The sequence below is a fragment of the Bos indicus x Bos taurus genome, chromosome 25, assembly GCF_003369695.1.
Source record: "Bos indicus x Bos taurus breed Angus x Brahman F1 hybrid chromosome 25, Bos_hybrid_MaternalHap_v2.0, whole genome shotgun sequence".
In the NCBI taxonomy this organism is placed as follows: domain Eukaryota; kingdom Metazoa; phylum Chordata; class Mammalia; order Artiodactyla; family Bovidae; genus Bos; species Bos indicus x Bos taurus.
Genome location: NC_040100.1, coordinates 39,067,322 through 39,093,711, shown reverse-complemented (window position 1 = coordinate 39,093,711; position 26,390 = coordinate 39,067,322). Strand labels below are relative to the sequence as shown.

Here is a 26,390-nt window from a genome sequence, read left to right as displayed (position 1 = left end):
TGCAATTGGGGGTTAGGAAGCCCACCACTGTAAAGAACACACAGCACAAACCATGAGCAGTGGGGAGGAGGGCGGGGACCCCACACACGAGTGGCCAGGCCGGGGCCGGTGGGGGTGCTCACTGCAGAGTCCAGGAAGGAAAGGACTGCAAAGAAAGGATCTTTGCAGAAAGCACCTGCCTGCCTCCTTTCCCAATGGCAAGGTCCCCCAACAGGGCCTGTGGGACATTCCAGATGTCCAGTTCCCTTGGTGGGAGGAAAGATAAAGGATGTCCCTAAAAGGCTAAAAGTTCCTGGGGCGCCGGCGTGGAAGCTGCGGAGCTGGCAGCTGGGGCTGGGCGGTGCAGGGGAGAGGTCGGCAGTGGCTCCCGGGCTCGGGCTCCGATTACACGGCTGTTTCCATACTTAGCCGCCTGACAGCCGCTTGGAATCCTTGCCACCCCAGCCACTGCAGCCCCACGGAGCCCAAATTAAACTCAAGGGCAGACAAGGGCAGGGCCCAGTGGCACACACGAGACCGGAGCCCCCCGCCTCGGTCTCCAGCCCTCGAGGGAAGGGCTTCTGCTCCTGCCTGCCACGGGCTCCCCAGTCTGGGTCTAAGAGCTCAAGAAAGAGAACCCCCAGGGCCCCACGGTCACCAGCGCAAATGAAGCCTACAGTCGTCATGAAAAGGCAAAGCGGGACTCCTGGACTCCTGGGGGGTCCCCAGGGCACCCCTAAAGCAACTTGGAGGGGCATTTAGCCCCAAGAGTCTTGGGAACAGAGGTGGCAAAATGCTCTGGTACCCCCTCCACACCTATAAATAACCCCCATGCTGTAACCGGAGCCACCGCCTCTGCCACACAAAGTGCTGAGATGTCACAGGAAAACCACGGCACGCAGGCCCCAGCCCCCTTCCAGTGAAGCCCCCGGCCAAGCCAGCTCCACTCCAGACTGGGTCCCGGCCCTCCTCTGAACTGCCCAATTTGGTTTCCAGCTCTTTGCTCCAGTCCCGCCCCAAACTGAGCCCCTCTCTGTCCCATCGTTTCCAAGCCGTGCCCCCCTACCCACCCTCACCCATGCAAAGCCAGGCACCCCTCCATCTCCACCAGGTGGGAGGATCAACTCAGTGACCTCCAGGGGTTCCCTCCACCTCCAAGACCGGGGTCCTCTGTCCGCCTAGGAGCCTCTAGTCTTGACTCTTGGGGTCTTCTTCCCCTACCATCTACCAGCCGGCCCTTCTCCCCAGCCCCCTGCTCAGGCCCTGCACCTGCCTGCACCTCTCAGGTCATGGCTTCCGCTACCTGGCCTCCTCCCCACGAGCCCCCTGACTGCTCTCAGGTCTCCGCACTCAGTGCGTTCTCAGTGAGACCAGCCGGGAGCCAAAGGGCTGCCATCAGCCTCCAGGAGTCATGGAGGCCTCGTCCTCCGTCCACCGCCCGAGCCTCCCACCCCACAGTAAACAGAAAACCTCGGGGGCATGTGGGGTCACAGGCTGGTCCGGCCAACCGGCTGGGGGTCGTACCTGCTTGTCCTGGGAGCAGGAGTGAGGCCACAAAGCAGCAGAGCAGGACCAGCGCCCTCATGGTGACTGCCAAGAGAGCCCAGCTGCTCCGGGCCTCTATTTATAGGGCGGGCGGCGGCGGGGGCGGGTGGCAGGGTCACACAGTCACCAGGGCAACTGGGCGGACGTGATGGGCCAGCGGCGCGGACCCCGGAGGCCGCGGAGGCTGCTCTGCGCCTGCAGCACCAGCTGCCACGGGGAAGGCAGGGCCCGGCTGACTCCTCTCCCACGACAGCCCCAGGGTCACGTGACAGGGGTCGCAGGGTGGGCAGGGGTGAGGGGTGTACAGCAGAGAAAAAGTGGGGTGTCCTTTTGGGTCTGGTATGGGAGTCAGGGATCGAGTCTTCTCAGCACCTGCAGTCATGTGAGCTGAAGTCCGTGTGAGCAGTGCCTTTCACACGCCTTGGCTTTGTGGACCAAGGGCCTATTAGACGACAGCCACTGACACACATCTGAGCCCCTCTCCAAAGGTCAGGAGGGTAGAGCCTTGATGGTCAGTTGAGGAAAGCCCGCGACATCTGACCTTTGAGGTCGATGATGAGGAGCCTTGGCTTCCCTCTCCCCTGGAAGAGACAGAATGCTGACGGGAGGGAAAAGGTACATCGGAGGCTGTGCGGTCGGGCAGAGCCTGGACGGACCGGTCCCTGTCCAGCAGCGCTTCCGCAACATGCTACTTGATGCACTCTTCCTGGGGGCACTTGACGGCCCCCTGAAAGCCAGCTCTAGAAGGGGTGGCGTCGGCTGGCCCTGCTGGGGACGGCGTCCCTGTGGGGGTGGCCGTTGGCCATGGGGGACAGGACAAAAGTCTGGTTGGCATCTTTCACACACTTTCCATTTAAAACGGTTTTATGAGACACAATGGCCACATGCAAACAACGTATTCAAAGTGTACAATTCGATATATCTTCACACACGTACACAACCACAATCAAAATGACAAACGGATTCCCCATGCTCGAACTGTCTTCATGTTCATTACAGTCCCTCCCTCTTACCCTCTCCTACCCCTTCCCAGGGCTTCCCAGGTGACACTGGCGGTAAAGAACACGCCTGCCAGTGCAGGAGACGTAAGGGACACAGTTTCAATCCCTGGGTCGGGAAGATCCCCTGGAGGAGGGCACAGAAACCCACGCCAGTATTCTTGCCTGAAGAATCCTACAGGACAGAGGATCCTAGCGGGCTACAGAACACTGGGTCGCAAAGAGTTGGACGTGAATGAAGCGACTTAGCATGCATGCATGCCTACCCCTTCCCAGGCAACCACTGGTCTGCTTCCTGCCACTATACATTAGTTTGCATTTCCTAGATTTTGATATAAATGGAATCATCCCATCTGCGTTCTTTTTTATCTGGCTTCTTTCACATAGTATAATGATACTGAGACATTTTCACATTGTAGCACATATGAATAGTTGACTCCTTTTGATTCTGAGCTGTATTTCATGGCCTGGATAGATCCCAATTTGTTATCTATCACCTGTTGAGAGACTTTAGGTTTTTAAAGCTGCTATAAACATCTATATACAATTCATTACGACATACACTTTCATTTCTCTTGGGTAAATACCTAGGAGTTGGGCTTTGCTGGCAGTCCAGTGGTTAAGACTCTAGGCTTCTACCTCAGGGGTCACGGGTTCAATCCCCAGTCAGGGAGCTAAGATCCCACATGCTGCACAGCATGGCAAAAAAAAATTTTTTTTATTCTTTTCCATTATATGTTATTACAAGATATTGAGCACAGTTCTCTGTGCTGTACAGTAGGTCCTTGGTGGTTATCTATTTTATATATAATAGTGTGTATATATTCATCTCAAACTCTTAATTCACTCCTCTTAGCCTTAACTTTTTTCTAAGATGACCATACCGTTTTATAATCCCAACACCAGTTACTCCACATCCTTACCAACATTTAGTATGGCCTGTTTTTCAAATTTTAGTGATTCTTACAGGTGTGTAGTGATATCACATTGTAGTTCTAATTTGCACCTTCCTAACAACTAATGATATTAAGCATGTTCCTGTGTATGTATCTGTCATCCACTTCTTTGGTGCATCTTTGATAAAGTGCCTATTCAAATATTTCCCCATTTTTTGTCTTCTGGAGACAATCCTTTATCAGATATACCATTAGTAAATATTCCCTATCCAGTCTGCGGCTTATCTTCTCATTTATATGTGTATTTCAAAGAGCGGAAATGCTTAATTTTTATAAAGTCCAATTGATCAATGTATTATTTTAAGAATTATACCTTTGGTGTCATACTTAAGAACTCTTTGCCTAACCCAAGGCCATAAAGATTTTTTCCTGTTTTCTCCAGAAGTAGTTTCAGATTTTACATTTAGATCTATAATCTATTTTCTGTGTTTTTTTTTAAAAATATGTTGCAAGACTGAACCAAATTTTAGATTTTAACAAATGGATATCCAGTTGTTCCAGCATTGTTTGTTAAAAGGACTCTCCTGCAGTGTGAAAGTGTTAGTGCTTACTCGTGTCCAACTCTTTGCAACCTCATGGACTGTAGCCCACCAAGCTCCTCTGTCCATGGGATTCTCCAGGCAAGAATGGGAGTAGGTTGGCATTCACTTCTCCAGGGAATCTTCCCAACCCAGGGATCAAACTCAGGTCTCCCATACTGCAGGCAGATTCTTTACTGTCTTATCGATCCTGAATTGCCTTTGCATCTTTTTTAAAAAATCAACTGACTATATATGTGGACACCTTGGTGGCCCAGTAGTTAGAACTCTACACTTTCATTTCTTTTTTTCCCCCACACTTCCATTTCGAGGGGCACAAGTTCTATCGCTGGTAAGGGAACTAGGATCTCATATGCCAAACAACTTAATTGACCATATATGTGAGAATCTATTTCCGGACTATGTCCTGTTCCATTCCATATGTCACATATATCACATTCCGTATGTGTCTGTCCCTTCACTAATCAAGATTACCAGGAGAAATATCAATAACCTCAGATATGCAGATGACACCACTCTTATGGCAGAAAGTGAAGAGGAACTAAAAAGCCTCTTGATGAAAGTGATAGAGGAGAGTGAAAAAGTTGGCTTAAAGCTCAACATTCAGAAAACTAAGATCGTGGCATCTGGTCCCATCACTTCATGGGAAATAGATGGGGAAACAGTGGAAACAGAGTCAGACTTTATTTCTTGGGGCTCCAAAATCAGTGCAGATGGTGATTGCAGCCATGAAATTAAAAGACGCTTACTCCTTGGAAGGAAAGTTATGACCAACCTAGATAGCATATTGAAAAGCAGAGATATTACTTTGCCAACAAAGGTCCGTCTAGTCAAGGCTATGGTTTTTCCAGTGGTCATGTATGGATGTGAGAGTTGGACTGTGAAGAAAGCTGAGCACCAAAGAATTGATGCTTTTGAACTGTGGTATTGGAGAAGACTCTTGAGAGTCCCTTGGACTCCAAGGAGATCCAACCAGTCCATCCTAAAGGAGATCAGCTCTGGGATTTCTTTGGAAGGGATGATGCTGAAGCTGAAACTCCAATACTTTGGCCACCTAATGTGAAGAGCTGACTCATTGGAAAAGACCCTGATGCTGGGAGGGATTGGGGGCAGGAGGAGAAGGGGACGACAGAGGATGAGATGGCTGGATGGCATCACCGACTCGATGGACATGAGTTTGAGTGAACTCCAGGAGTTGGTGATAGACAGGGAAGCCTGGCGTGCTGTGATTCATGGGGTCACAGGGAGTTGGACACGACTGAGCGATTGAACTGAACTGAACTGAACTGAATATCTCACTATTTTGATCACCGTGGCTTCCTAATAAATCTTGAAAATAGGTAGTATGAATCTTCCAACTTTGATATTCTTTTTTAAAGTCATTTTAACTGTTCTACATGAATTTGGGGATCAGCCTATCAATTGTTTTTTTAAAAGTCTTCTTGGAGTTTAATTGAATTATGATGAATCTGTAGATCAGTTTGAAGAGAACTGATGAGGTATCAGTTGCAACGGGTTATTTTGTGTGTCAACCTGACTGGGTCATGACACCCAGTTGCTGGTCAAACAACAGTGTAAATATTGCTGTGCAAGTGTTTTTCAGATACGCTTAACATTTGGACCTCCCACTTCCCTGGTGGTCCAATGGTTAAGAATCCGCCTGTCAAGGCAGGGGACATGGGTTCAATCCCCAGTCTGGGGAACATTCCACACGCCAAGGGGCAACTAAGCCCCTGCCCCACAGCTACTGAGCCTGCATGCCCTAGAGCCTGTGTTCCGCAACTAGAGAAGCCACTTCAATGAGAAGCCCGCTCACTGCAACTAGAGAGTTTCCCCCACTCACTGCAACTAGAGAAAGCCTGCACACAGCAATGAACACCTAACACAGCCAAAAATAAATAAATAATTTAAAAATAATTAAACCCCAGCCTGAGTCAAGCAGATCACCCTCTCTAATGTGGGTGGGTCTAACCCAATCTGTTGATGGCTTTAAGCGGCAAGACTGAGGTCCTGCGTTGGGGAGGGAGTTCTGCCTCCAGACTGTGATGTCCACATACCTGACTTCCAGCTGCTGCCTCCCCCTTGGATTTCTGATTTTCTGGCCCCCTCTGTAAACACAGATCCCATTGGCTGTTTCTCAGGAGACCCCAACTGACACATCAACATTAAGTCTTCCAACCCGTATTCATGGCTGGGGAGCTGGGGGATGGTGCTCCTTGTGAGGGAGGGGGCCTCATTCAGTCACGGGAGAGAAAAGGACATCTGAACCAAGGAGGCGCCCACTCCACCAGGGTCTTCGAAGGATGGGAGGCGAACGTCACCACCTCACAGAGGAGCCCAAGGCTCTGGGCTGAAGGGACTTGTTCAGGGTCACCTACTAGGAACAGAGCTGCTGGGCTTGAGCCCAGATCTGCCCGCCTCACAAACCTGGTGCTTCTCCCATCAACCAAGTGAACAGCATCCATGGTGGGGGGAAAGGAGTTAGCACGTCAGGGAAGGGGGTGGAGGGCAGGGCGAGGATGTGGGAAACAGACAGAGGGTCAGAGAAACCACAGGAACCCAAGCCAGGAAGACAGGGAGGGTGAGCCCAGCTCCGTTTAAAGGGTTGACTTCATCTGATTTAAAGATGTCCTGTTTGCAGTCAAACAGGTCCTTGAACACCCAGCCAATAACTCACCACAGCCAAAAGGTGAAAAAAGCCCAAGTATCCATCAGCAGATGAATGAATAAACTGAATGTGGTCCAGCTATACAATGGGATATTATTCAGTCATTTAAAAAAAAAGAAGAAACACTAAGGTATGCTACAACAAGTGGCTAAACCTTGAAAATGCTATGCAAAGTGAAACAAAAGTCACAAAGGACAGCATGTTACTTTGCTAGGATTGCCGTAACAAAATAGCACAGACTGGGGGCTTAAACGACAGTTTATTTTCTCACGGTTCTGGCGGCTGGAAGTCCAAGATCAAGGTGTCAGCAGATTTCATTTCTTCTAGAGTAGCCCTCATCAAGAGGACCTTCCCATTTACCTCAGGAGTTAGAGACTGTCTTCCTTGGAAGGACCCAAATTCCCACCATCCTCCCTCCAATAACCCTCACAGAGACCCCTGCTTGAATACCTCCAGTGTCAGAGAGCACTACCACAGAGTACTGACTCTGCTGTTCTGCATGCCAGGTGAGGCCCACAGCCAGCCACGTGCTTCAGACCTCCTCCCCACTGCCATCCCCCCTCCTCGCAGGAAGCCAGGGACACGCACCATGAGGTCCCCCGGAGAATGGAGACCGCCGCTCCCCTGATCTCAAACAAGCAGACCCCACTAATTCTCAGTGCCTGTCCACTCCAGACAATTCCTTCTCCCTACAAAGGAACAGGCTGCTGTCAATTCTCTTTCCCTGTTTTCAGAGCATCCTCTCTATCTGCCTCAGATAGGCGAGAGGCGACGTGAGAGGGACGACTAATCTCTGGAATGTGTGCAGCACTCGCACGCAGGCTTCTCCAATCACTGTGCGGTTTCCTCTTGAACTTGATCCTGAGGCTGCCATGGAGACAGGCCGCACCCGCGGGAACCTGTGACCTGGGCCCCCTAATTCAGGAAACCCTGCAGCTGTCACTCCTAGCTTCTTTTCAACACCAGGGGTGTGGTGAGGGGGACAGCCGGTTCGGGGAGCTCATTCCTTCCTACGGCTGCCGGATTCAGGGCCCATCCTGCCCCCCAGCCCCCAGTCTTACCCTCCTCCTCTCAGCCAGCACGCGCTCGCGTCAATCAACACCAAAACCTGCAACTCAGCAGGACAAGAGGAGAGAGGGGACCAAGGCAGGGGACGCCACTGACCCCACGCCCCAGCCCAGGACTTGCAGGGCAAGGGAGGGTATGCGGAACTCCAGATGGAGGGGAAAAGACAAAGGCGACAAGGATGGCAGCCTGCAGGAGAGCACAGAGAGGCAGCTGGATGAAGAAGGGATTGTGGAATGGGTCCAGGAGGGGCAGGGGCAGGCAGGGGAGAGCCAGAGACAAATCTGGGGCTAAGGACAACTTGGCCAGCCAGCCCCAAGAGGTGGCTGGAGGATTTGCACGGGCTTTATGTACTGGTCTGAGGCCAGTTAACCAACCGCTAAGGAGGCCAAGGTCACAGGGAGTCCCCTCCCTCTTTCTGCTAGATAGCCCTTCAACATCTCACAGAACTCGGGGGGGCAAATGTTCTGCTGCCAGACACCCCCAAATCAGGGCACAAGCAGCGTTTATCATAACCCACCCTGTGCCAGAAAAGCATACAAATGGCTCCCAAATATCCATAAAGTACACCAAGAAAACAAGAATGGGAAGTAACAGGAGATGAAAACCACACAAAGACAGGCACACGAAATGGAGCCATGTGTAAGGCTGATACAAAAGCAAGCGGCAGTGCATACGTAAACCCTCACGTGTGTGTAACTTGATCACCTGCCAACTCAGTATCCTTAAAATAAGAACAAACCAACTGTTCCGGAGAAGTGAAATTATTTCTGCTGCTGAGACTCGACAGGAATTTCTTCTGAGGATCTTCACAAAGAGGACATGGTGCAGTGTCACGATCCTTGAGATCAGAGCAGACATACATTTCCCAGAAGATTTAATCCCTAACGAAGACCTTAAAATAGGGTGGGGGAGGCCAGTAGGAACCAAGAATGCCTAGTCCCCTCCCAAAGAAACCACCACAAAAGAGGGTCCATGGCACAGGTTTACGATGCCTCTTCACCGTCACTCTGGTGACAGAATCCATAGGCTGGCACAATCTATTTGGGGGACAGTCTCTACTAGAATATATTCACAATGGTCGTAAGTTAGAAACACCCTAAGTGTCCATTGTTAAATGCCTGGCTAAACAAATTGTGGTATATTCATACAATGCAGTATTCTTAGAAATAAAAAAGAACAAACTGCTAATATACACAAAATCAAACATGAATCTCAGAGAATTATATTGAGAAGCCAGACAAAAAGAGTATATATACTGTACGATTTGTATGACAATATAAAATAAGCAAAACTAGGGACTTCCCTGACGGTCTAGTGATTAAGAATCCATGCTTCCCCTGCAAGGGGCAAGGGATCAATCCCTGGTCAAGGAGCTAAGATGCCACATGCCCCAAGATGTGGCCAAAAATATAAAAAATAGAACTGCAGTGAGATTCTACTCTACACCTACCAAGTTGGTTGGAAAAAAACCCTGAAAAATATAGTGATCTGACAATATAATATCAAGTACTGGTGAGGATGCAGAGCAACTCCAGTTCTCAAAATCGCTGTTGCAAAATGGTACAGAGCAACTGTACACACACGTATGTAAGTGAACCCATGCAAAACTGTAAACTCTGAATAAGTCCTGTGGCCTGCACCAACAACACTCACCTGGTTTCCATGGGGTACATTAGGTAGGCAAGATGTTAGCACTGGGGGAGGCACGGTGCAGGTGGCCTCCTGTACATTTCTGTAACTACTTCCAACAATTTTTTGTTTGTTTAAGAAACAAACCACTTGAAGGCTTGGTAAGATGATGGCTATATGGGTGTACATTTAGTCTGTGAAAATTCACGGAGCTAAACGCTTCATTACAAGCCCTCTAAGTATACGTAATATAGTACTTCAATACAAAAGTTTATAAGAAAGGTTTTGTTGAACTTCGCATTGGTCATGTCTCTCCTAGACTCCTTCCCTTCACAAAAAATACAGTCCAAGCTTCTTTTTTTTTTTCCCCAAGCTTCTTCTTTTCAGGTCAAGTAGCATGACCTGAAAGTCCTCTACAATCCGGTTCCTACATTATCTCCACTTCTTCCTCCTCCCAGGCCAGTGTCTGCTGTGCCCTTTGGACACCATGCCCTTTCTGAACCCTAGGCCTGGCTCCCAAGTGCCCGGATCCACGGCCTTCCCCACAAATGTGTGGCCAGAGCAAGATGCACACAGTTCAGTTCAGTTGCTCAGTCGTGTCCGACTCTTCACAACCCCATGGACTGCAGCATGCCAGGCCTCCCTGTCCATCAACTCCCAGAATTTACTCAAATTCATGTCCGTTGAGTCAGTGATGCCATCCAACCATCTCACCCTCTGTCGTCCCCTTCAATCTTTCCCAGCATCAGGGTCTTTTCAAATGAGTCAGTTCTTCACATTAGGTGGCCAAAGTATTGCACACAGGGCTCCCAGATTCAGCAGGAAGAATAAGCTATTTCATGTGTAGTTTGTAAACAAGAGGGAAGAGGGTAGGGCACAACCTTTTAAAGAATGATGAAACCCAAGGACATGAGGTAAACTGATTAGAACCAAATGGGTCCAAGATGGCAGACAGGTCAACTTCAACTAGACCTTCATCCTCAGTAACAGCTCAGCAAGCTAAGTGACGCACCAGAGGCTCCAAGACAGTTCCAAGAACATCAAAGACCAAAAAGTGGGTGGTGGTCCAATTCCTGGAAATCTCCACCTCTTTCCCAAAATCGTTGGAATAACTGTCTCACTCATTAGCCTATGAATTACCCAGTCCTTAAGAGCTAACTACCACATTTCGAGGCTGCACTTGGGTTCTTCCATGGTCCACTCTATGGCATGAGTTTCTCCTGAAACTGCTCCTTCCTTCTGAAATGGCCCACATACTGTGGAGCGTTTCTCTCTAAATAAATCTACTTCTTACCTACCACTCTGTCTCTCACTGAATTTTTTCTGTGATGAGACATCAAGAGCTTGAGCTTCATTCGGTCCTGAAACCAGATGTATGATCTCCCAAGACAGTGAGTTTTGGCCACCTTCGAGTCCCAGCCATTTGGGTTTAAGTTCCAAGCTGGGCTTTGGCAGGGTCCAAGTTTCCGCACACGGGTTCAAGTCCCAGTTTGAGGTGAATGGTTTCAGTTTCTTACATTCACTACCTCTGAGGAAATAACATCTCAAACATTGTGGGTTAAAAGGAAACAAGTTATTAACACTAAGGTCATTTGTTCCTTTTCTGACTGCGACATCGTTAAGTCACTGGAACGGCCGGGGCTCCAAACTTCTGCAGCGAAGGAGCCACCACACGCCCCTGCGGCACAGCAGAAAGCCTGCGAGCGCCTCCGTGCGGAGGACACGCGGGAAACGCACGTTTGCCGCGTCTGCGTGCGGAGCGTGCGTGGGAGGGCGCGGGGCGGGGTCGGGCCAGAGCCAGAGAAGCGTGCTATCGGGAGCGCGCGAGATGGCCTGAGGCACCAAGGAGCATGCGCACCGAGGGGCGGGGCGGGGCGGGGCGAGTCCGGGAAGGGGCGGGGCCGCGGCCGCGCCCCCGATTCCCGCCGCCTGCTGGTGAGACCGCCTACGGTCGCTGGGCTCCCAAGGACAGGTCTTGGGTATTCCCTTGACTCCGCCCCCGAGCCCCGCCTCTGGCCTATAGGAACTGAGTAGTCCCGCAGACACCGGAAGGAGGCGGAGCCTCTGCCCTTGCTTGCCAGACATCCTGGTTCCACAGTGCCCTCTATTGACCCTTTTAGGCGCTGCCTGCAACCCGTAGGACCCGTCTTGCACCTGGCTAAAAGGGGTCGCTCTGCTGGTCTTGGGAAGCGGTGTTCCCGCCCAGATCCTAACTAAGCCCCTTCCCTCAAACACGCGTTTAATTTATGTAAATACACCTAGATACACCCCCCAAAAGAGAGAAACCTACAGTGATAATGCTAAGTGAAAGAATCCAGATTCAAAAAGCTAAATTTGTAATGTCATATACTATAAATGAATATATTTATAGTATGACATTTTGGATAAGACAAAACTACATAGGAATCATAGGAAAGAGCCTTGGTTGCCAGGAGCTGGATGGATCACAAAAGGACAGGGGGAAAAAAAAAAAAGGACAGGAGGAAACATGGGGATGAAGAAACTCATTTCTATTTTGATTATGGTGATGGTAACACAACTATATACATTTGTCAAAACTCCCACAACCAAAATCAAAAAAGTGAATTTTTACCTAAGATAAATTACACTTTAATTTCTTTAAATACTAAAAAACAAAAAGTAGATTGGTGGTTGTCAGGGGATCAGAGAAGAGAGGAATGGGGAGAGATTGATTAATGGATCATTTTAAAACGAGAAATGTTTTGGAACTAGATAGAGGTGATGAGTGCACAGAATAGTAATGTAGTAAATGCTGACTCACTGAAAAGACCCTAATGCTGGGAAAGATTGATGGCAGAAGGAGAAGAGGGTAACAGAGGATGGGATGGTTGGATGGCCTCACTGACTCAATGGACATGAGCTGGAGCAAACTCCAGGAGACAGTGAAGGACAGTGAGGCCTGGAGTGCTGCAGTTCATGGGATCGCAAGGAGGCAGACATGACTTAGTGACTGAACAACAACAAAATGTCATTGAACTGTTCACTTTTAAATGCTTAATTTTAAATTCTGTTAATTTCACTTAAAAAAAAAAGTATTAAAAGTTAAAAAAAAATACAGGCCCCTGCCCTCCTTTCTATCCAACAAATTCATGTCTAGAAGCATTCAATGTGGGGTGAGGTGTGAATCTGCTATTCTGCTCTGACCTCAGTCCCCACGTACCTGTCACATACCTGAGGAAAAGCAGGTCAAGAGCGAGATGTTATTAAGCCATCTCTGGTCATACAAGATTAAGAAATTTAACCTTGAGCCCTTATGATTCCCAACTTTCAGAAGAGAAAACTGAGTCTCAAAGATCAAGAGATGTGGCCGAGGTGAAACTGATCAACACCAGACCAACTCCAGGACCTGAGCTTTTAAACACTGCACCTTACTGCAGTGCTCCCTTCCCTTCTGTAGATGAGGATCCTGTGGTTCAGAGACGTTACACAAGCCAGGGAAGTGGCAGTCAATCGGGAGCCCTGAACATCCTGTGTCCTTTCTCTAGCAGATAGGAACTATTGGCTTAGCTGTTCATTCTCTCCCACCCAGGAGAAATTGGGAACTGCTCACCTCAATCCCAACACCATCTCCCATCTTTGCAGAATCCCCAGAGTAAAGCCAGGGAATCTCAGGACCCTCATTTCTCATAATAACACCACAATTATAAGTTGGGGGAGTAATCACGCTCATCCACATCCAGTCCCCTTCCAGCAGGCCCAAACAGTACCCCCAGGGAGCTTTCACCAGCCCCTCAGGACAGCACACACTCAGGAGACAGAGAATCTAAAAAACAAAGTACAAACTTTATTTTGTTTCTTTATAAAGGCACAGTGGCCTCTTGGTTTTTTCCCCCCCCACTTTTTTAACAAAATATAATAGTTTCTCCTTGAACACAAAGACCTCAAAATTGTAAAAAAAAAAAAAAAAAAAACCAAAACCAAAAAAGAACCAACAACAAACAAAACAAAGAGAGAGACAGACTTTTTTGGGGTGCAAGATGGGAAACCTGGAGGGAGAGGTGGGGAGCCGGGTAGTGAGGGAGGGGAGGGGAGAAGGGCAGCAGCAAACCCCAACCGAGAAGCAATGGAGACCCCCGGACCCCCAGAGCCCCGACCCAGCCAGACCCCCAACCCATGTAAGTGCTTAAAGGAGAAAGAACACCAAAAAAAGAGGAGGGAAGGGGTAATTAAAAACTGACGGTCTCGGGCTGGCTCCGGAGAGGGCAAAAATACCTTGGGGTTTTGTTTGATTTTCTTCCCTGTTCTTAAAAACATGTTTCATTGAAAAAATGCTTTTTGGCGGAGAGAGGCCAGTCACCTCCACGTCCGCTTCCCCAGCCTCCGGGGCCGAGGCCCAGCCCCAGGTGCCCGGGTGCTGCCAGGCGCTCCTGCCGCCCCAGCCCCGGACTTCGGGTAGGGCGGCTTCACTCAAAGGACGATTTACAGTATTGAAAAAAGAGGTCATAAAAGAGACCCAAATGACGCCGTAAATTTTGTAAAAATTTCTCACTCATTCACCCTCGTCTCTCTCCCAGTTGCTGCCCCGCCCCCTCCAGCCCCCAGAAGGGAGAGGAGGGCTGGGGGGCTGGTCAGGGAAGCCCCCCGTTCCCTGCCAGCTCCTCCCGGCCCTGGTCCATGGCGTCGCTGTCTGAGGCCTCCGAATCGGAGGCGGTGTCCGAGGCGTGGGCCTCGGGGCAGCCGCGGACCGGCTTCACGATGACGGCTCGCCGCTGCTCCTCCTCCTGGCCCTGGGTGCCCTCGATGTGCTGGATCGCCTGGGATTGAGTGGGGGAGGCTGCTGTGAGGATGCGGGGGCCATGTGGACCGCCAGCATCTCCAGCAGTGTCTCCCCTACCACCCACACACCCCCCAGAAAGGACCAGAAGGAAGCCTGGCAAAAGGGGCAGCTCGTTCAGAGTCAGGGGGAAAACAAACTTTAGAAGCTCTCTCCTGAGCTGAATCTGGCTTGGAAGAGGGACAGTGCAAGCCTGCCTGAAGTCATAAGCCTCTCTCCCTCATTTATGTATTTCAAAAGCCTGCCTGTTGGCTTTATCAAAGGTCTCTGTTATTAATTTTATTATTCAGTTTGCCGGGTGCAACTCAAGTTCCTGGGACTTCAATGAACTTTTTTTTTCCGTTTGGGCCTTTGGGTTGTTTCTTTCTTTGTAATGTTATTGGGCCTCCCAAAGGGGATCTCTGCATGAGGCTGGGCATAGCAGGGACTTCAGGCTCAACCTTCAGAGTTGAGCATCTTGTTTCTTCCTCCTCCACCTCCACCCTCATCCCAAAACCCGAGAGACAGATGCAAGAACTCTGAAAGCAGGAGGCTCCAGGAACAAAGGACAGCCCCAGCAAACCCCCACGAGGGAAGGAATGGGGTCTTCCCGGCCATCCGGTCCCTCCCTCTCTGCCCCTCACCCAGGATGCAGAGATGGAGACCCATCTGGCTTCCAGACCTCCTCCCCCTACTCAATGCTCAATATCCCTGTCTCTATCCCCTCCACTCCCCCACTTTCTAATCTCCCCCCAAAGGGCCTGTTCCCAGGGGGCCGCCCCCAAGTACTGCCCTCTCCCCAGGGCCAGGTACCTGCACGATGGTGTCCAGATTTTGCCGGGATGTTGAAACAGAGTTGATGACCGAGGAGGGGCCCATGGTGACGACGTTGATGTGGTGGGAGGGAGGGGGTGCCGGCGCCGGCACTATCACCGTGGGGTGGTGGGTGGGGGCCGGAGTGGGCAGGAGCTGGGAGACAAGGGGCCCTCAGTCTCTCTGCAAAGGTTCTAGGAGAAGCCCCTTCCCTTCTGTCCATTACAGAGGGTGCGGGACAGTCCTCCAAACCATCTCCCTCCGCCCACCACCTGGGGAGCCTCCACCAAACACCCCAGCAGCCCATCAACCTCCTTCACTCACAGCTCGGGGATGCCCAAATCATGACCCCTCCCACCCCTCTTATTTTAAGAAATGAAGGCAAGGTGGCCTGGGGAGGGACTTCTGACCATCTGAGACTGCACGGGCCTTCCCTCTCCAGAGCCATGCCAGCAATTCACATTTAATAAATACAGTGGTGGTTGGGAGTTCAGACTGAATCTAGATGGCCAGGGTTCAAATCCCGGCCCCACTTCACTGAGAAATCTTGGGTGTGTTAGTGAACCTTTCTGTGCCTCCAATTCCTCATCAGTAAAACAGGAGTAATAACAGCTCAGGCCTCAAAGCGCTGCTATAAGGAGTCAACGTAATCATGTATGCAAGACACCTGGGAGCCAGGAATGTCTACACTACTTCGACTGAGGCCCTGGGTCAGCCCTGCTGGACGCCTGGTGGCACTGACGTTGGGTCTGAGAGCCCCGGCCCAGGTGTGGGTGGCCCCTGCAGGCCCCTCCCGCTCACCTGGGTCCGCAGGTGCTGCTGTTCCCGCTCCAGCTTCTCCTGGTGCAGCAGCCGGACCTGCTCCTGCTGCTGCTGCAGCTGCACCTGCTGTGCGATCACCTTGAGCTTTTCCGGGTACATGTGGGCCTCCAGGGAGCGGACCTGGGGGTGGAGCAGTAGGGCTCAGGGGCGGGGCCCTTCGAAACATATTCAGGATGGAGACCAAAGTCCTGCACCATAGCCGCAGGGCCCAAGCTGACTCCTCTCCCTCCCTCAGGCTGTGCTCCCTCCCTGCCTACCTTCAGCCCCAGGCCTTTGCCCATGTAGTTCCCTCTGCCTGGAGCACCCTTCTCCCCTCTCTGCTCCTCCCACCCTCACAAGGAAACTGTGGGGTGGAACCAGCCCAGATCCCCCCTCGCTGATGCCCACTGACCACTGTGGCCTTTACCACGGATGCGTGTTTACAGTGTGAGTGCCTCTGACTCATCTCCCCAGGCGCGGACAGGGACCACCCCCCCGCAGGGCAGGAACCTGTCTGGTTTGCTCCCCACTGATCACCCCACCAGACACCCGACTCCCAGCCCCGGCAGGCACAAAGCAGGAGCTCCGAACCAACAGCATAGCCTCGTCTGCCTCACCCCGCCCGCCTCACCTGCTCCTCCAGCATCATGCGCACTGAGCGCTCCTTGTCCAGTTGCTGCCGCAGCTCGATCATCTCCCGCCGCAGATCCTCTGCCTTCTCGTCCTCCCAGATGTCCGGCGAGCCAATGCCCTCGTCTTTGTCCTCCGCCCGCCGCCGCTTGGGGGACGAGCCGCTCAGCTCCTGAGGACCCCCCAGGGGCTGATGAGTGTGCGGTGACACTGCATACATCACCACCACCACCACCAGGGCAGTGCGGAGCTCCATCGCAGCCCCCCAAAGCTGTCAAACCCAGGTGGACATGCACGAGGGAGCCCTCCTGTGCAAATCCACCAAGCGAAGGCTGGAAAGGGAGGCAGAAGGGACCTGCTTTCCCAAAGTCACTCGGTTGCTTCTAGAGCCCGCCCCACTGCACTGCACTTGCCCATGGCTAAGTCAGGACCCTGGGCAGGAAGGCAAGTGCCAGAAGTAGGCAGGTCAGTAGGAAATAAGGGACCCACAGCCACATCACAGTCCCAAGCCAGTGGTTGGGCCCGGACATGCCCACGCCAGGGAGAGGGCACCTAGAGGAGGGCAGAGTGCTACCTGGATAAAGCGCTTGAGCTGTGTGTTCTGCTGCAGGAGCCGGGTCTTCTCCTGCTCCAGGGAGAAGATGTACTCTGCCGTCTGCTGGAGAATGGCTGCCTGAGGGCAGGAGGGATGAGTCAGGGACCCCAACTATTGGTATCTCCCGAGTCTCCCCCTCCAGCCCTCCTCCTCCTCCAGGAAGTCCTCCTGGCACTCGCTCACCTTGCTGAGCTTCTCTCCATCTGTGTGGGGGATGAGGGTCTTGAGGGACTGGAAGCCTGCGTTGATGCTCTGCATGCGCCTCCGCTCGTTGCTGTTGGCGATCTCCCGCCGAATCCGCCGCTCCTGGTCCCGCTGAGTCTCAGGGGTCAGTGGAATGTTGGCCAGGCTACGGGAGAACAGGGACGGGCTCAGGCTGGGTGCCCTCCATGCCTGGTTCCCAGTGGGACCCTGTCTTCATCTCCAGAGGGCCCAAGTGTAACAGGCAAGCTTCCCCTACAGAATATACCGGCTCTGTCTGATGCCTACACCCCCCAGCAGACCAGGGAGCTGATGGAGTAGCATGTTCTGGCTGTCAACGTCAGTGTGTGGACCCCAAGTCTTGACCCCATTGTCTGGCCCACAGGCCTGTGTGGGACCGGGAAACCCACATGGCTAAGAATCCCTGTGATTGGATGTGGGTGGCCTCAGGTGATAATCAGAGACACCTGCTCTTGGGACACCTCTGAGCTCCTTGCTGTGCCCCCAGGGCCCCCTCCTTCAAGGTCGCAGGCTTGACGATGGAGGAAGATGTCCCTCCTCCCTTCCCATCTCCACAGCCACATACGCTGCTACGTAAGACCCCAGCCCAGCCCAAGACACTGTGCTAAGACTGCCAAGACAAGCCGAGTACCAGTCGCTCCAGGAAGAGGACCCAGCCAGCACCCGCTACCGACAGTTTGTCCCCAAGCCCACCCACCCTGAAAGGCAGGCCCACCCTGGGCCAGAGAAGCGAGACTCCCAGCACACAGCAAGCGATGTTATTGCATAGTATGTGTTCGCATGTCGCAGGAGAGGCAGCCAGTGGAAGGGGACGAGGCTGCAGGCTGAGAGGCGTTGGCGGGAGACAGAGCCAGCAGCGGGGCTGTGGGCCCAACGCCACTGCTCCCGAGGGGTGGGCCTGTGTGTGGCCTGGAAGAGGGAAGCTCCCCTCCCCGGCCCTCTCCTGCAACTTCCCCACCCCGGCCTGATGGCTTCCAGATGCCAGGCTCCCAGAAGAGGCCACCGGCCCCACCCAAAGCCACAGCCCCAGCTTCCTCCTGAGGGGCCCTCCTGGGGTGACCTGGTCCAGGCCCGGGCCAAGACAGCTCACACCCCCAGATCTGGGGAAACGCGGGGAGACGGTTCTGAGCAGCTTTGTTCCGTCGATGGCGGAGCAGCCTGCGCTCAGAGGCAGGTGCCCTGGCCCCTCTGACCACCCCCAGGAAAAAAGGAGTTTGTTGGGAAACCGAGGAGGGGAGCGCGTCTCCTGCAGCTGGAGACTAAGGTCTTCCTGGCCCCCACCCACCCCACCTGTCCCTTCTCATTCCCCTGAGCAACCCCCTGAACTTGCCCTTGCCCCTTCCTGGGTCTCTGCCTCCTGTCCCCACGTGAGGGTGGTCGGCTAGGGGTGAGCTGGGAGCAAGCTTCACATCAGCTGCTGCCAGGGGTCCACAGACCAGCCCTGTCCTCCACCAGCAGCCCCAGCGTCTCCCTGGGAGCCCCCCAACCCCACCGCCAAGATACAGTTCCCTCACAGCACTGGAAAAGGGGGCCCATGACCCCCCATTTACAAATGAGACTGAGGGCTCAGAATGGGAGGGATGTGGTTTCCTGGTTAGCCGGGCACCTGGCTCCCCCATTTCCGGGCCAGGGGCACCTCACTTCTCTCAGTTTCCCTGACCTGACAGTGGGAAGCTTCCCGGGTGGTGCTAGTGGTAAAGAACCCACCTGCCAATGCAGGAGACATAAGAGACGGGGGTTCGATCCCTGGGTGGGGAAGATCCCCTGCAGGAGGAAATGGCAACCCACTCCAGGATCATGCCTGGAGAATCCCAAGGACAGAGGAGCCTGCCGGACTATATAGTCCATAGGGTTGCAAAGAGTAGGACATGACTGAAGTGACTTAGCATGCACCCACACAGTGGGGGTGATGGAGAAAAAGAGAAAATGAAGGTCAGAGACCTGATGCACAGTGGCTTGCCTGCCCTTTGCCGGTGGCGGGAGAAGGGAGATCAGAGCTGAGTCTGGGCCCCCAGGCCTGCCAGCGCCCTGCATACCCTCTGCAGCAGGTGGATTAAAGAGATGGGGAGAGATGTCCCCAGGAAGCCAATGAACCCGGTGACTGACATCCATCTGGGAGTTTCCTATTCCCCCACCCGGAGAGATACAGGGAGAGACGCCCCCACTTACCCATTCCCTGGGTTCCCTCCTGGTGATGCCCAAAGACCAGAGCTGACCAGAGCATTATAGGGTCAAAAAGGAGCCCCACCTGCACCCCTGGGCCACTCTGAGTGCTGGCCCTTCCTTCCAGAAGGCCCACCTGTAGAGCCTAGCCACAGAGTTACTGTTTTCTTTAAAGTCTTGAGAATTAGGACTGGTGCTTTCACTGCTGGGGGCCCGGGTTTAACCCACCCCTGGTTGGGGAACTAAGATCCTGCAAGCCACTTGGTGTGGCCAAAAAAATTAAAAAAGTAAAAAGTCTTTTTTTTTTAAAAAGTAAAAAGTCTTAAGTTCTTAACATAATGTGCTAAAGACTCACTTCGCTGCAATTATCTCACTGAACCATCTCAATCATGCTCTGAGTCAAGTGGCCTGATGAGATGAAGACACTGAGGCTTGGGAAGGGAACAGCTTTGGTGCGTGCTGAAGCTGGGACTTGAACCCCGATCCCAGCACCACAGATGCCCTGACAGACAGGTGATGGTCACCGCGTAGAGAGGCTGCGCACAGGTGTGCACTGTCAACGGGTCAGCTCTTACTGCCATTCACAGGACTTTTTTGTATTTTTCCTTGACCCCCATGGACACCTAGTGGCTGAGCTGCAATGAGGAATCCAGGGTTCTGGGAGGGGAACTGGTATGCTCAACCAAGGTCCGGCAGCCACAGCAGGATACGACAGGCACTTGCAGGAGCCAAAATGCATGCTCTCCTCCCCTGCCTGCGGGCGGCACCCTTTACTGAGGGCTCACCTACAGCCCTGTAGCCCCCCTGCCTCCCAGCCGAGACTCACCAACTCTCCAGCCTGAAGCCAGAACCCAACAACCCACCCCCTACCCCGCCTGCACCCCACCAGCCCACTCATCTGCTCAGGAAACCTCAGCCCTGGGGAGCCAACCTCTGGCCCCTCCCTTCTCCCCAGGATGCCCACAAGGTGGGGTGACACCAAAGGAGACCACAGGACCCCAGGCCTGAAAGCCCCAAACCTCCCCAGAGGGAAGGGGGCCTGGCTCTTCCGAATGGTCCATGCTGTCCCCTTCAGCACCAAGTCCCTCAGCCCTGCCTCCTGGTTCAGGAACCAGCTGCTGGTTAAGCTTGTGCAGACTTAAGCTCAGAAAACAGACTTCACCCCAAAGCCACAGTTCCTCATAGGGATTTGGGCTGCCACCAAGACCAACTCACCTAAATAGTCCTGGAAGTTTCTTTAATAGAATGCAGACTAACCCAAAGTTCTGATGAGTGGAATCACGACTAACCAGGGGTTCTGACTGCTGGCCTGCCAGGGGTTCCTATAAAGGATGGCTAATTAGCATTTCCAGCTGCTACTGTACTAGATAAAGTGGGTTTTTCTGCAAATGCCTGGAAGTTCCTTACATATCTTTCTGAGTTTTGCAGAAGTACACCGGATTTATAGTAATTGTAAGGTCCTTCCACTCTTTCACATCAACTTCAGAATCCCCAGGTCAGCGGTGAGGCCTGGTCCACAGACACTGTCTCTCTCTCCTCTCCCTCCTTGACAGCCCTCAACCAGCCGGTCTCCTGGGGTTGGGCAGCTGGTGGCAGAGCCTTCAGTGCCAAGACCAGAGCTGCCGCTCCCACTCTCAGGGTACCCCCACAACAACCCCTCCCTCCCTCCCCACAGAATAACCCTGGCATCCCAACCAGAGGCTCAAGGGCAGGAAGCAGGCTCTTCAAGTCTAGATCCCAACCTATACCCTTCCCTTCTGCCCAGCCCAAGTGCAAATGGGTATCCCATTCCCCACACCCACCCCCCAATACCCACCCAGCTCCAGCCTCAAATTAGCCATTGAGAGCTCTCGTTTCACGCTGCCCCAAAGTCATTCACAAACCTACCACTCAATGTCTACACAGTCAGAGGTGGGAAAGCCCACTTGGAGTTTTTCCTATACCCCAAAAAGGAGGACAGGAGGAAGATGACCCTCTCACCAAGGATGCCCAAGGCCCCCATCCTTCTCCTGCAGCAGCTACTGAAGCAGCCTGAGGCCCTGGCCCATGCCCGTTGCTTCTATCCATACGCCCTGCCTACGGTTCCAGAACAAACCATGTCTGGACTGTCCCCATCAGAAACACCCCCTCCCCCCAGTTCCTTCAGCCTGTCAGAGGGAGGCCTGTATTGGGTTCTAGTGGAAACTCCAGTCCTGCCACTTACTAGCTGTGGAATCCCAAGCTTAGGCACTTTGTCTCTTGAAGCCTCAGTTTCCCCATTCAAAAAATGGGCACATACTGCCTCACTTCACAGGGTCATAGTGAAGTTTAAAAGAGATGGAGGAGGAGGACTTCTCTGGTGGTCCAGTGGCTAAGACTCTGAGCTCCCAGTGCAGGCGGGCCTGGGTTTGATCCCTGGTCAGGGAACTAGATTCCACATGCTGCAGCTCAATGTTCTCATGCCACAACTACAGATCCCTCATGCTGCAATGAAGATTGAAGATCCTGCATGCCACAACTAAGACCCAGCGCAGACAGGTAAACAGAAAAGTAAATAAATAAGAGAGAGATCGGGGGTATCAAGATGCTTTGCTTTTCCAGAGTCTGTACCCCAGACTCCAGAATTCATGCATCTAAGGAAACTGACAAGACTCTGTAGCACCATGAGACTTCCATCTTTTAGGAGAGGGGCAAGTTCTAGTTCATTGAGGTGTCTTCAATCCCAGCACATGGTGTGTGTATGCTTAGTCACTCAGCCATGTCCGACTCTTTGCGACCCCATGGACTGTAGCCCACCAGGCTCCTCTGTCCATGGGATTCTCCAGGCAAGGATACTAGAGTGGGTTGCCATGCCTCCTCCATGGGATCTTCCCCACCCAGGGATTGAACCTGTGTCTCTTGTGTCTCCTGCACTGGCAGGTGGAGCCTTTACCACTAGCACCACCCAGCACAAAGTAAGTGTCTCGTAAATACCAGACCAGGGACCCAACACACACTCCAAAGCCCCTAATTGTTCTGTAGCTCCCTCTGAGGGGAGCTGGCCTCTTTCTCCCTGGCAGCGGGCAGCTAAACTCTTTAAGACCACCATGCTCCTGATTCTAAGAATCCGAGCGCCACTTAATAGCTACCAGGCACTTTCCACACGCATAGCCAAGCTTCACAGGTGCTTCATTTTACAGACGCTGAGAGCAGTTAGGCAACGGGTCCAAAACCACACAGTGTGTGAGGGTGCCGCTGTCAGGTACGCCCATTCCATCCCACCCCCACCCCCGCCCACGGTCTGGTACGGTTCACTCCGGCAGGCAGGTCTGGGAGAAGGAGAAGAGAAGCAGGGAGCCCTGCTAGTCAACGAGGGATGGAGCAAAGTCCACCAGCCTGAGAAGCCAGTATATCCGGCCAGAAGGTCCTGCCCAACCCACACTCAATCCTACCTCATCCGGCAGCTCCGTCTGAAAATGAATAAACCCAGAGGCCCCAACTCCACACCCAGCACATAGGCTGACAACTGCCTCACAGCTGGGCAAGCCAAGCAGTCCCTGTGCCCAAGCCTGGAGCACTTGGTTCCTAAGGAACTGCTGGATTTCTCAGAAGCGGGGCTTGGAACAGAAACAGGTCAAGCTGGAGTCCTAGGGGGCCCAGAGAGGACTCAGCCAAGGCTCAGGCTTTGTGGCCAGAGGGTCCTATGTTGCCACGCCTGCCTGAGGTCGGGCCCAGGATGTCCGCTCCAGCATCTGCGGCAGCTCAACCCACCTCCTCACTGCCCAGCCTTCCCTTCCCGGAGCAACCAGCAGTTCAGGGTAAGAGCAGGGATCAGAGTTCAAGTCCCAGCCCCACCACTTGCCCTACCTGTTCCTTCCCAAACCTGTGTCCTCCACCCACACAGAAATCATAAAGCCACTTAACTAACAGAGGAAGATTGTTAACAGTTTGATTAGAGAAGTCTTGCAAAACGACACCCTACAACGTATTACAAGCTCCAGAATTGTTTTCTTTTTCTTTTCGCTTATTACAGCTAAGTCCTCCAGGTGGACGGACCTTGGGGAAGGGCCAACACTCAGGACTGCTGACTGCCTACCACCTTGAACTTGAGAGTAGTTAAGGCAGGAGCCCTGTGAGGGGAGAGGGGGCGGGAACGATGTATACGTGTGCAGCAACCTCCCCCTAGCCTGGTTTCTGCAGCCCGCGGTGTCCACCAGCCTTGGCCACACCGCCTGCGACTCCTCCTCCCTCAATCCCCGCCTTGCCTGCCCGGGGCGGCAGAGCACGTGGCCCCAGCCCTGGGGAGCCATTTCTCTCCGAAAGCCGCACGGGAGGAAAGGAGCCACAGGTCCCAAACTTGGACCCGCAGAGAACAACCCACGCGGTATCGCCGTCCCGCAGTGTTCAGTATGCTGATACACAGGCCCTTCTAGCGATCGGAATTGCGGGCGTGTGCATTTTAACAAGTGTCCAGGGCGATTCCCCTAACCCATTAGTCTTCTGCAAAGGATAGATCCCGGAGCAACCCGGGCCAAATTTAGGGAGCAGGTCCTGGGGACGGCTACGGATCTTGGACCACCCACCCACCCAGCCTGCTGGGCAACTGGATGCTTTCGGTTTATGACTGGGGGGAGGGGCGTGAGACACGAAAGTTTGCAGCCGAGGCCTACATGCGGCGGGCAGAGATCCGGCGAGACTAGGGGTGGCCTACGGTGCCCACTCCCCAAAAAGCCCCCTACCCGGCCTGCCTCGCCCATCCCGCCCGCGGGGGCCGAGCTTTGTGCGGGTAAAGCATGGCCTGGGCGCGCCTACAACTCCCACAATGCCGCACCGACGCGGCACGGAGAACTACAGCTCCCGCGAGGCTGCGCGCGGAGGTCCGCCTACTCCAAGAGGGCTGCAGAGTCACGTCCAGGCCTCGCTAGTAAACAGCGCCCGGGCGCGGGCGGCGAGCTAGCAAGCGGCCGCCAACGTGCCCGGGTCCGCGGCGCTCCCGGCGGGCCGCGCTGGCCTCCCGGGTCCCGCCCACTCCCTCACCCCCTCTCCAGCACGCCCCCCGACCCCGCTGCAGCCCCGGTCCCAGCAAACACTCACAACCACCCGGCTCCCCGCACCCCCCTCCCCGCGCCCGGAGCCGCGGCATGGCTGCATTGTAGCCCCTTGGCCCCACGCGCGACACGGGCCCCCCAGTCTCCCTTGGAGTGGGGGGGCCCAGAGAGAGCGATGAAGGAGGGAGAGGAAGGAAGCCGCCGCGGGAGGGGGGAGGAGGAAGCGCGGGGGGGAAGCCACCAGCACCAAGCATGGCCGGGACTGCTGCAGAACCACGTGGGTCTGTTTGCAATTTACAAACGTCGCGACTCGCCCGCCTGCAGCGGACAAAAGTGACCGGAGCCGCTCGGGGCCCCCACGTTCCGAGGGAGGAAGGTCCCCAGACGGCCCAAGCCTGGCGCGCGGGGCTGCAGCCGCCTCGGCGGATAAGAAAGGCGAGAGGGTCCGCGGCGCGGGCCATGCGTGCGCACACGCGCGCCCGCCCGGGCGGACTGGCCGGGGGCTGCAATCGTGGGAAGGGGGTGAGGGGGAGGAGGAGTACACACCTACAGAGCCCTCCTATCACTTCTTTCTCTGTTTTCCTGAAATGTTGCAAAGAGGGCACCTTCTGAGTGGGCATCATGAAATACTCCATAGCGATCGGCCCCCCTCCTTTGCACGAGCCAGGTCCCGCGGTCCGCCGGAGAATGCAAGATGGAAATCCGAATCAAAGGGCAGCGCCGGACGGAGGTGCAGAATCGGCCGGTCCCAGATGCTGGCTGCGGCGGCGGCGAGGGGAGGGAGGCGGGCGGGAGGGGCGGGAGGGAGGTCTCTCCGGCCTGCCTCCCCGGGCGTGTGTATGTGTGTGTGTGTGTGTCTGTGTGTGTGTGTGTGTTTGCAGCTGATCAGATGTCTGTTTCAAGGCGGGAAACAGCTGGTGAAAACTCAGCACTCCCCCGGCCTCCTTCCGCGGAGTAAGGAATTGCATGTAAACAAAGGACTATTTGCAGCGCCCCCCGGGCGGCGCGAGGCCGGGGCGAGAGGGGCGCGGGCCCCCGGGGGCGGGTGGTGGCCCCGGTCTGCGGGCCACCCCCCACTCCAGCTCCGGGTGCGGGGGCCGCGGGCGGCCTTGGGGGCGCGGCGTGAATGGAGCGAGCTGCGGCCGAGCTACATGCGCCACTATGGGTGATGAGGTCCATCAGCTGACAGGTTGGCAAGCGTAGCAAAAAAAAAAAAAAGAAAGAAAGAAACGGCCAGCCACAGCTAGGGAGCCCAGCTTGTGCGCCCGGGGTCCGACGGGGACTGCCCGGTACAGGGTCTGCGCCCTCGAAGACCCTCGCGGGGCGGGAGCGCGCTGCTGGGCCCGGCGAAGCCGAAGGCGGCCTGGGTGCTGCTCGGGGCTTTTTTTTTTTTTTTTTCTTTTTTACGGTTGCAACTGCTCCAAGAGGAGCCGCTCTGGCGCTCTCCCTCCAAGCCCAGGGCCCCCTGGAAACTTGCGTCACAGCCACCGCTTCCCACATGTAACTTGGGGCCGACTTCAGAGGCCGAACGGCTCCCTCCCTCACTCCCTCCCTGCCCAGCTGCCCGCCGCTGGCCGCTCGGCCTGGCCGCCGGAACCTGGGAATCCCGGAGCCGGAGAGGGGAGGGCAAAGGGGTGGGGGTGGGGGAGCGCCGGGCGCCTCAGATCCTGGGGCTGCCTTAGGCAGCAGGGGCCCGGGCGGGGAGGGAAGGGTGGAGGCGGGCCAGGACAGCAGCAGACCCGGAGGCCAGCTGCCGGCGCGGCCCGAAGGTCCGGTGGCTGCTGCGGGTCGCCTCCTGTCCGCTTCTCTTTAGCCCTCCGCTGGGAGGCTGGACAGCGAGAGGCCCGCCGAAGCTTGGCCTGGGCAGGCGGAAGGCTGCAGCTGCCCATTCGTGGCGAAGCTAGGGCGAGACTCGCTCCCCCGGCAGGGTGCGCTCTTTACCAAGGGTGAAGGCCTGGGACTGAGGAGGAAAGGACTCCTGGCCGGCGAGCTTCCGTCCCCCGC

General features: G+C 54.3%; 2 protein-coding genes across 4 annotated transcripts in view; both read right to left on the bottom strand.

The window, feature by feature from the left end:
- The window catches only part of SRL (sarcalumenin), a 37,209-nt gene extending 35,431 nt beyond the window's left edge, over positions 1–1,778 (bottom strand). Inside the window, exon 1 of one of the 2 annotated variants that reach the window (XM_027527303.1) lies at positions 1,504–1,778. In XM_027527303.1, coding sequence (XP_027383104.1) covers positions 1,504–1,564 — 61 coding nt within the window. In that variant the 5' untranslated portion in view covers positions 1,565–1,778. The remainder of the gene's footprint in view (positions 1–1,503) is intronic. The other variant, XM_027527302.1, reaches the window with a different exon arrangement.
- An 11,387-nt stretch (positions 1,779–13,165) lies between these two features.
- TFAP4 (transcription factor AP-4) lies at positions 13,166–25,390 on the bottom strand. 2 transcript variants are annotated; one of them, XM_027527574.1, is made up of 7 exons: positions 24,992–25,390; positions 17,179–17,344; positions 16,975–17,073; positions 16,402–16,572; positions 15,771–15,911; positions 14,970–15,125; positions 13,166–14,157 (listed from the first exon to the last, which is right to left on the bottom strand). In XM_027527574.1, the coding sequence occupies exons 2-7, from the start codon at positions 17,251–17,253 to the stop codon at positions 13,972–13,974; spliced, it is 828 nt and encodes a 275-aa protein (XP_027383375.1). In that variant the 5' UTR covers positions 17,254–17,344; positions 24,992–25,390; the 3' UTR covers positions 13,166–13,971. The 2 variants fall into 2 exon arrangements, with proteins under 2 accessions (XP_027383375.1, XP_027383374.1); XM_027527573.1 differs by having other exon boundaries at positions 24,933–25,388.
- Between the last annotated feature and the right edge of the window lie 1,000 nt (positions 25,391–26,390).

Excerpts from the sequence above, each read along its gene's own strand:
- TFAP4 (XM_027527573.1), bottom strand. The coding sequence starts at position 25,021 with ATGGAGTATTTCATGATGCCCACTCAGAAGGTGCCCTCTTTGCAACAT. Across the intron at positions 16,573-16,974 it reads AGCTCAAGCGCTTTATCCAG|GAGCTGAGCGGCTCGTCCCC; the intron begins GTAGCACTCTGC and ends GGGGGTCCTCAG. Across the intron at positions 15,912-16,401 it reads GCATGATGCTGGAGGAGCAG|GTCCGCTCCCTGGAGGCCCA; the intron begins GTGAGGCGGGCG and ends CTCCACCCCCAG.